The sequence below is a fragment of the Ciona robusta genome, chromosome 4 (assembly GCF_009617815.1).
Source record: "Ciona robusta chromosome 4, ASM961781v2".
NCBI lineage: Eukaryota > Metazoa > Chordata > Ascidiacea > Phlebobranchia > Cionidae > Ciona > Ciona robusta.
In genome coordinates this window covers 4,673,708-4,683,258 of record NC_143238.1, presented here as the reverse complement: position 1 = coordinate 4,683,258, position 9,551 = coordinate 4,673,708, and the positions used below count along the sequence as shown (strand labels likewise).

Genomic DNA, 9,551 nt, shown 5'->3' with positions numbered 1-9,551 from the left:
ATTTTTTATTTTTTTACATGTTTTTTTACAATTTTTCTGGTCCAATTTTGTTTCATGTGTCCATGTTTTGACTATGTTCTGTTTTTTTTTACATGTTTTATTCAAATGTCTAATCTTGTGTTTATTGTCTAATCTTTTTTCATGTTTTGTCTATTTTTTCCCATGTATTATTAATGTTTTTTCCATGTTTTGTCCAATTTTTTAGTCCAATTTTTTTCATATATTGTTAATAATTTGGCTAAACTTTTGGTCCAAATTTTTTTTATGTAAAAAAAAAATTAAAAATTCGATCATAAGCCGGGTCTGGTTTAATTTTTTTCCATGTATTGTCCATGTTCTGTGCAGGTTTGTCCATTTTTTTAATTTTTTTCAAGGTTTGTCTAATTTTTTTTCATGTTTTGTCTAATTTTTTCCCATGTATTGTTAATAATTTGTCCAAATTTTTTATCTAATTTTTTATGTTTTGTCCAAAAATTTTGTCTAATCTTTTTCCATGTTTTCTCTACTCATTTCCATGTATTATTGATGTTTTTTTCCATGTTTTGTCTAAATTTTTTGATTAATTTTTTCCATGTACTGTCCATGTTTTAACCATTTTGTCTAAAAATTTTTTTCATGTTTTTTTTATCAGTTTTTACCATGCCAAACTGTGCACAAGAAAAGCACATGGTAACTGGGTTGTTACAAGAAAAGAATCTTCTGAAAAAATAATATTAAAAATTAATAAAGCAAAAAAAAATAAAAAATTCAATCATAAGCTTTTTTTTAATCTTTTTCATGTATTATTAATGTTTTTTTCCATGTTTTGACCATCTTGTCCCAAATTTTTGTCTATTTTTTCCCCATGTTTTTTTATCAGTGTTTACCCATGCCAAACTGTGCACAAGAAAATCACATGGTAACTGGGTTCATGAATGTGACCAGTGTTATAACTTTCTAATTGACCTGCCATACAAGAATTACTAAGTTACAGCGATTTATTTAACTGTTTTTAATTAACTGTTTGAGTGTTGCTAGTTACGAACCCTACCCACTGAACGCAAAGTCTACCCTAAAAATAATTTCTAAACTGTACGCCAATCTTCAATTTTAACTTCCAACTGATTTAAACTGAAGGTATCTTGCCTGTCATATGTTTGCCACTTAAAATTTAATTTCTGTTTAAAATAATAAATACCTTACTTTTGTTTCCATACTTGGCCATACGCAAACTTTCCCAATTCCCCAATAGTTTCTGGTTTGTTTTAATTCATCATTAACAACTCAATGCAAGTTTACCATGTTTATTGCCCATCATTTGTTAAGTAGAGTCAGTGTCAAAGAAATAAAAAAAAATTGTTTAATTTCACCAACACATAACAAATGATAATGACCGTTACAAGAAAAAATTTCTCCCGAAAATAACAAATTAAAAAATCAATAAAGCAAAATAAAATTAAAAAATTCGATCGTAAGCTGGGTCTGTTGGTTGCTGTCGAGCAGCTTGGGCAGGAGGGTTCCTGTAGTGTGGGTGAGCGGCTGATGTAGTTGGTTTTCTTGGCGGGGCAAGATATTCAAACATGGATGTTTTGTGTTGAGACAACATATTGGTAAGGTCGCATGGGAGAGGTTCGGTCCAAAAGAAATCATGATTGAGTGCTTCGTCAGAATCGATTCGATGTTTCGGGTCTAAACTTAATAATTTATCAATTAAATCGAGCGCGTACTGGTCTCGTACATAGGCCTTCAATCTTTCTTTCACTCTTCGTTTTTGACCAGTAGGAAGTTCCATCTTAGTGAATAAATCATATTTTTCTACCCCAGGCCACACTTGCTTGGTGATAGAACCACAAAGTTGACTGATTAAAGTTAACTGCTGCTGCTCTGTGTGTCCCTGGAATAAAAGAAAGTTAAAATATAATTCTGTAACAGACTTACATAAGTAAAATATTAGGCTTAAGTATATGAAAAAATATTTTAAAAAAATCCCTAACAATAAAAAAAACAAAATATAAAATAAAATAAAACATATCATCAATGTAACTTTTGTTGAACTAATGGACATATATAAATAACAAACCTGCATATTTAAAAACAAATATCAAAAACGGAATAAAACATGAAAAAGTAACCTGCATAATTGGACTCCTAGTCCACATTTCTGTCATAATACAACCTGCCCCCCATAAGTCTATGGGTGGCCCATAATCACGGTCGCCTAGCAACAGCTCCGGTGGTCGATACCATAACGTTACGACACGATTCGTATAACGATTTGCCTGACCAGTTTTTGTGTAACTAAAAGCCCTGAAAAAAAATAAAAAATTTTTGGTTAATTAGATTTCTAAAATTGTTTTTTTTACTATTTGTATGACCTTAAATTCATTGGTTGTAGACACTAATACTAATTTCTGGTTATGATATATATATAAAACTTATATGTTTTAAGAAATCCAAATTATTTGCTTGTAAAATTTTACAAAAAAATAATAACACAGTAGCTACAGCAAAAAAATCCATCCATATTTTTACCAAATCTAAAATATAAAACCTTCAAACTTAAATAAAAACTATAGCAAAGTATTTACCTGGCTAACCCAAAATCAGCCAACTTAAGAACTCCATTTTTGGTGATAAGAATATTGGCGGCTTTCATGTCTCGATGAAGTATCTTGTTTCGATGAATGTAAAATAATCCCTCCAATAATTGGAGCATTGTCTGCGTTATAAATAGAAAAAAATAAAAAAAGTTCAGAAAAAAAGTACAAAAAATTAAATAAAGTTTTACAACAAAAACAATACAATTTTTTTTTGTTTTTGTGGTAATTGAAGTATAGTAATCCAGACAAAACTAAGTTAATATTAAGCCTTAAACAAAACACTCCCAAACCTTTTTAATTTCTCCCAGTGTAAACTTCACCGTAGCATTACTCAACAAACCAGCTAAGTCATGAGCACAGAATTCAAATACTAGGTAGATGGATCCTTTTGATCTAAATATAAATGTTTTGCTCAAATAATTGATACCAACACTAATCTTGGGGTGTAGTCAGACGGATAACTGTGGTCACTAATGGGTTGCCCAACTTGTAAGCCATTCACAAACAGAAAAAAACACCCAAAAAGTTTTAGACAGGGTAACTAACAATGGACATGAGGTGTATGAAACAGAACACCTGTGTTAAAACTACTGTCCTTGCCCCTCCATGCAAGGGTAAATACATTTCGCTCATTCATTCAATATTGTAGGTATTTTTGACTATTTTGGTCAAATTTTGCTAAGCTTCACAAAACAACAAATGCTAGTCAACAATGAATCATTGCTCTGTTTTGTGGCAATTAGTATACTTCTGGCACATTTAAATAAGCCAATTTAAAATCCTGGTAACAGTTTGAAATACCCTGCAGTCCTGCACTAAATTACAAACCTGTTATATTGTGTAGGTTTAGTGCGACATATTTCGATAAGGTCAACCACATTCTCGTGTTTAAGAAGTTGAAGAATCTTTATTTCACGTAACGCAGTGATGGGAAACTGAAATAAAAACACAAAACCAACTATTGTAACAGTTTCGTAACCTGTGGACAATATAATAAAAACAGACAGGTACCTAGTCACCCATTCCACTTTATCCAGTCTAATCGCTTTGTTTTGGTTAGAGAGTGAAATGGTTAGGTGCAACTTATAAAAAAAACATTGTTTTCATGCATCTATTAGTCATTTGCTTTTTCCAACTGTTTCCAAAGTGTAACATAGAAATTTAATTGTTTACAAGTGGATGGCTGCATACGTATTTATGAAATACCCTGCCCTACAGCTAGAGTATTGCTATGATATCTTTAAAAAAGTGATAACAATACCGTTAATACAGCTTTAATAGATTGGGTAATTCAAACACAACAAATTCTTACCCCTTCCTTTTCATTCTCCATGATTACTTTCTTCAGAGCAACAAGACGATCAGTTTTTCTATCTCTTGCTTTAAACACCTCACTAAAAAGTTAAAAGAAACTGGTCAAAAGTTAAAATGAAGTAAAATACTAATGTAGTCATGTGCTGGATAAGGTGAGTACTTATACAAAAAGAGAAATAAAAATTTCAAAATTAGTGGTTACCAAAATGTATATTTTGAGTTCAAAATTAAAGGTACCTCATTCATGGTAATAATAACAATAATAAATTGTTATATGGAACCAATAAGAAGTTGTTATAACCTTAATATTGCTGTGCTACAATCAAGTGTTATAGTCATTCTCTCATAGAAATTCCGCCCAAAAATATGGACACATTTTGCTTACTACTACTACTAAATTTATTATAACTTACCCAAAAGTTCCTTGTCCAATTTTTGTTATTCTTTCATATTTTAAAACATCTTGACAGAAGGGAAAGTCCATGTTGGGATCTAATCCCTTTGCCATTTTTTTGAAAAGATTCTTATTATAACTGGATGACTTAAAGTATCTACCAAAATAAACAGTTGTAGGAAAAAAAATTATAGGCTATCCCTGGCTAAACAGCACTTTTATGGTTTGCAAAAAATCAACATAAATCAAAAGAAATCAAAATTTTACAAAAAAAGACACTGAGTATTTATAGAATTGAGTAAGCAAGTGCATTAAGTCTAGGTATGGAGCCACGGTTTGCTATTGTTCTTAAAATACGACCAAGAAACACACTACATTCATTAAAGTCAGATTCATGTTTTGATATTAAATCAAAACTAACATTATCAACACCCAATGACCATAACATGTGAAATGTTATAGAAAAAGTGAGGATTTTTTTCATTGTGCCTTGGACCAGTTTTTCTGCTTGTGTTGTTTCGTCAATGAGACAGTGCAGACAAACGCGTGACAAAAATCGCTCATGCGCAGCGATGATGTCATCAAGCGACTGAGCTTCTTCCATGGCGATAAGGAAGACATGCTTCTCGGACTGGATAACACTAGTCATGATGTAGCTGTACCACTGCTGTAGGAGGTGTAACATTTTATGCCGAAGCAGTGACAATCGGTGACATTTAATATTCGATTCCGTTGAAATTTTTTCTTCATTTTTATAAATCGTACAAAAGTTTAGCTGTTCAAGGCAAAACACTGCACGTTTTATTCGCATCAGATAACTAAACAGTCTTTTGTAAGTCATCATACTTTGCTCAGTAATAACAATGTTCACCGGCCATTCTACAGGGCATTGAAGTTCAATAAAGTCAGTTGCATGTATTAACTGGTGTATTCCTGGGACAACTTTCTTTTTCATACCAAGCAGTCCAGTATTCTGTTCCTGACCATCCATATTCATACTCACAAACACTCCAGGTGACTGAGAGCATCTAATGGCCATGGCTTCTTGCAGAATAATATTAAAACTGACAGGGTCGTCGTTTAAAGTGGTCTGGTGCTGAAGAAGCTTGAATATTTCAGTGGCAAATACATGCATAACATCACCCCATCCCATTAGGTAGAAGTTATGAAACACCTCAAGTGAAGTAGAAAGACCAAACCTTGTTTTAAACACCTCTAGCAACATTGAGCTGGCATGTTCGCATTTTTCTTGCACCAAAGGTGAAATACTTTCTTTAATCAAAACTGGGATTGGAGATTTTAAAACAAAGCCCTGATAATATTTGCTGCTATTTTCCTTTCTCACGGTAAAACAATCAGTGCTAAAGAGAAGTTTAAGGCTGTTTTTGAATATTTCATTCTCAGTTTGCTCATTCGATAAAGACTTCATCTTTTGCTCCTTGGGGTTGACTTGGTTATAATTTCCTCCAAACACCAACGACAGAAACTTGTTTTCAAATTGCTCGAACAACTTCTGCCTTGAAGGTTGATGCAGATTAATTTTACCGTTCACACCGATTTCTCTGTTCAACATATTTAGCGTCTGAATAATTTCCATTGACTTGCCACCTATAACTATCATGCCCAACACACTGTCCAACCATGGCAGTAAAGTTGAAATAGACTGAACAGCAGGTAACACAGCGTTCTTCCAGAACTTTGCATTCCTGCAATCAGAAAAGCTCTCTGCATGGCACAACAGCCATTCATTATAGCGATCATTTAAAGTTCCAGATGAGATCCATCCGTCACAAATATCCAGATAAGGTTTAATAGATTGCAGCCAAAGCTTCAACACAACATGCAGGCATGTTCTGCCTTGATCGGCACCTGTATTATTAACCATAGACTCAGTTATAACAGCAGAGTAAAGTGTGCTTAGCAAGCGTGAAGCTTTCACCGCATTGGTGTCTGTTGCTTGGTCCATTTTCAAAGAGCTATCATAGATTTCTCTTAAAAGAGAAATCACTTGGAAATGAAACTTCAAAGACTTGGAAATGTCGCAAACCAGAAATATCTCCTCCTGGCTCTTAACCTTGCTTTCAAGAGCGAGTAAATCAGAATCGAACCACTGAATAAAACTTCGCAAAGATGCAGCAAAAGCTTGGTAAGTTAGGCACACTTGTGCTTCAACTGAATTTAGGAACAACCTTATTAACTTTAATGAGTTTGCATGTTCTACAAAAATTTCCAAGGAGTTTTTAACACTGGTCTTAGTAATATGTGTTAAGTCACCACAGTCTGATATGGAGTAAGAACCTTCTTTATACTGAAATATAAATAAGTTATCATGACCAGAGAGAAGCCAGATGATCTCACGTAACACATGCATCTCTTTTAATTGGTCACTGTTAGTTACAGCTTTATAACTTTTTAAAGAACAAAGTCGTTCAAAATCTTTAGGAACCTCATATTCTTGTTTGTTAATTTTCCAATATGGAGTAACTGCTGTAGGAAGATTGATTTCTTGAGTTTTTGTCTCATGTTTAGGACAAATGACTTTTAAAACCGGATTGATATTTACTCCTGACAATGACTTTCTTTCTGCTTCGTCGGGATGAAAATCTTCAGGATGAGATTCTTCAGATGAGGAGGACCAAGTTGGTTGATCCTCTCCTTCCAAGAGAAACTCACCCCAGTTAAAAGAGTCCTGCTCTTCTTGGAGGATTTTTCTCTTTGGTTTTACATACACTTTATCAATAGGGTGATGCGACAGATGTAATATGATGGACAGTAAACTGAAGTGAACCTGGCTTTTTGCCAAGCTGTTATCTGTGATATCATTATTTACAAACTGAAGAAACATTTCTCCTAACCTTTGTGCCTTTTGTGGTTGAGAATATATCATGAACTTGTCCTGTAGGCCAGATATTTGGCGTTCAATTTTGTGTCCATCTGCTTCAAGAAACCTGTGGTATTTTATATTGGACATCGAGTATTCCAGGCAAGATTCATAATTCTCACTTCCAACAGGAAATCTCGTCAAACAAGATACCAGATCGGCAGTCAACTGCTGTAAAGCTTGGTGATATTTCGGATTCTTTGCCATAGTAGTAATCTTTTGGTTCACTATTTTGACATGACCTAAACAGAATTTAGTGGTAATGTAAGCTTCAACACTAATAATTCACTGAAATATAGTTTAATCATACGAACTTTAGACCGCGACAAATACACATATAGATCATTACCGATTGTGAACATGCGAACATATTGTTTAAATCTCCTAACAAACTGGATGCAAAGCATCGATAAAAAAACACGTAAATTGCTAAATCTACAAAATACGTATTATGAATATACTTAAAACAACTTTGATTTTACACAAACTTTCTCCCGATTCTAACATATATAAAAACAACGCTGTTATTTGGAAAGAGAGTAAAGTTTCGTTGATCCACCCCTAAAACTTTCCCAACTAAGATTTCTATTATAATCTGCGAGCCGAATCGTTGTTGGAGCCAATTTTGAAATTCGTAAAGAAAGTTTTCGTAACAACAAGTTAGTTTAGTTAAATTTGTTCCACGTTTATTTACTATACCAAGCTTTTTTATTTTTATAGAATTTTTCATACTAATTCCTTTTTATGTTGCAGAAAGATGACTAGTTGCAAAGCTCCGTTACAGGTGTTGGAAAATTCTGATAACACGACAGTCCACGAATACGGAAAACCAATTTTGAAAAGCTTAAAACCTTGTACTGTACAGAAAACTGGCTGTAATCAAAAATGGGTAAGTAAAAAGTAAATTATTTTGTTTAGTAAAGTTTTTAGTTAATCTGCCATTATAGAAGGGTAGTAATAATACATGGGACTATACAAAGAAGACGGAAATTTTTTTCCGCTAGAGGCGGTAATTATTTAAATTGAAAAATACGGAAAATCGAACAAAACAGCACTACAAAGTGTTAATAAATGTAAAACAAATTAATTAAATAATAAAAATACCTTTCTAAATACATAAAACACTAGTAAGAACATATTTCCCACATTAGGTCGGTTATATACGCTCTTTCGTTGCGTTTACTGTCGTCGAGTCTGTGGTGTAGCGGTTTACGTGCGGTCGTAAACTCTCTTTGTTTCATTTTTACCGGGTTCGAGTCCCGCACAGTGGAATACTTTTTTATATTTTTTTTTCAAGTTTTTTTTTGTTTGACGAGTTTGGGGTTAGGAGTTAGGGGTTAGGGGTTAGAGGTTAGAGGTTAGGGGTTAGAGGTTAGAGGTTAGGGGTTAGAGGTTAGGGGTTAGGGTTTTATATCTTATGTGTATAAACCGTGAAACTAACTGCTCCCCATAAAATAGAGAAACGAATTTGTCATCGCCTCCTAGCGGAAAAATTTTTCCGTCTTCTCTGTATAGCTCCATGTGTAATAATAAATATCAAAATTGACACCTTATTCTTATAGAATCTTATTTACAGATATCTCCAGACAAGCACTTAACCAGCGACCTCAATCAGCAAGATTCAAAGAAATCCACTAGAAGTTGTAAAGTGAAAAACTTGAAATCTGCTGAAAACTCAAGACCCAACAAAACACCAGCAGTAAACTGTTTGGTGAAAAACAATCAACCAAAAGTTGACGAAGACAAAGAAAATGTCCCACCAGGTGGAAGGAGGAGTTACAGAAATAAAACTATGCAAGCAGCAAACAAATCTTCTGAAAAATTAAGAAGACCTCAAATCAAAACCCTAAAAGAACAACAATCACCTAATAGGCTGAGATAAAACAGATAAACTCCTATATAAAATTTATTTTGCTGCTGCTTTTTTACAAAATGTGCATTTTTATAGAGTTGTTTGTTCTTAAGATCTTATTGTAAATATTAAGATAATCTATAGTTAGTATGTTTATTGTATATGTTAAGAAAATGTGCATTTTTATAGAGTTGTTTTACCCTTTTTTCCTTATGAACTTTTTGTAAACATTAAATTAATCGGTATGTTTATTGTACAAGTTAATCTATATATCCCTTAACTAATGTTTTTATGATTAAATGGAATATTTAAAGTATCCACATTTTGTGCAATGTGCCAAGTCCAGCAGCATATTAAGGATCTTCTAACTCGTAAAAAATGGAAAGTTTACCGGACCCATTTTGACCTGACCATATGCATTGTCTGATATTGTCCAGTATCTGCCAGGTCTTCTTCCTTATGCTAAGATTTGTCATCAGTTTCTTCAAACACACAGATTCATGGTGCATTCATATATACAGTCCCCTGTTC

The 9,551-nt window shown here is 33.2% G+C and overlaps 3 protein-coding genes across 3 annotated transcripts; 1 reads left to right on the top strand and 2 right to left on the bottom strand.

Moving 5' to 3' along the window:
• Positions 1-1,267: 1,267 nt before the first annotated feature.
• LOC149736899 (cyclin-dependent kinase 9-like) lies at positions 1,268-4,441 on the bottom strand. Its single transcript, XM_089876246.1, has 7 exons — positions 4,307-4,441; positions 3,892-3,973; positions 3,408-3,514; positions 2,870-2,972; positions 2,568-2,698; positions 2,112-2,286; positions 1,268-1,873 (listed from the first exon to the last, which is right to left on the bottom strand). Exons 1-7 carry the CDS (start codon positions 4,399-4,401, stop codon positions 1,436-1,438), a joined length of 1,131 nt encoding a protein of 376 aa, XP_089732372.1. The 5' UTR covers positions 4,402-4,441; the 3' UTR covers positions 1,268-1,435.
• Positions 4,442-4,443: 2 nt separating this feature from the next.
• On the bottom strand, positions 4,444-7,584 carry LOC149736898 (gamma-tubulin complex component 5-like). Its single transcript, XM_089876230.1, has one exon. The coding sequence runs from the start codon at positions 7,373-7,375 to the stop codon at positions 4,574-4,576; it is 2,802 nt and encodes a 933-aa protein (XP_089732356.1). The 5' UTR covers positions 7,376-7,584; the 3' UTR covers positions 4,444-4,573.
• A 308-nt stretch (positions 7,585-7,892) lies between these two features.
• Positions 7,893-9,336, top strand: LOC149736897 (uncharacterized). The gene is made up of 2 exons (XM_089876251.1): positions 7,893-8,057; positions 8,745-9,336. Exons 1-2 carry the CDS (start codon positions 7,926-7,928, stop codon positions 9,048-9,050), a joined length of 438 nt encoding a protein of 145 aa, XP_089732377.1. The 5' UTR covers positions 7,893-7,925; the 3' UTR covers positions 9,051-9,336.
• Positions 9,337-9,551: the final 215 nt, after the last annotated feature.

What these genes read in the sequence shown, in the direction of transcription:
- LOC149736898 (XM_089876230.1), bottom strand. Translation starts at nt 7,375, where the DNA reads ATGGCAAAGAATCCGAAATATCACCAAGCTTTACAGCAGTTGACTGCC.
- LOC149736897 (XM_089876251.1), top strand. Translation starts at nt 7,926, where the DNA reads ATGACTAGTTGCAAAGCTCCGTTACAGGTGTTGGAAAATTCTGATAAC. An exon ending in CTGGCTGTAATCAAAAATGG is followed by an intron (nt 8,058 to 8,744) that starts GTAAGTAAAAAG and finishes TCTTATTTACAG; the next exon opens with ATATCTCCAGACAAGCACTT.
- LOC149736899 (XM_089876246.1), bottom strand. Translation starts at nt 4,401, where the DNA reads ATGGCAAAGGGATTAGATCCCAACATGGACTTTCCCTTCTGTCAAGAT. An exon ending in TGGAGAATGAAAAGGAAGGG is followed by an intron (nt 3,515 to 3,891) that starts GTAAGAATTTGT and finishes TTTTTATTTCAG; the next exon opens with TTTCCCATCACTGCGTTACG. An exon ending in CTAGGAGTCCAATTATGCAG is followed by an intron (nt 1,874 to 2,111) that starts GTTACTTTTTCA and finishes CTTTTATTCCAG; the next exon opens with GGACACACAGAGCAGCAGCA.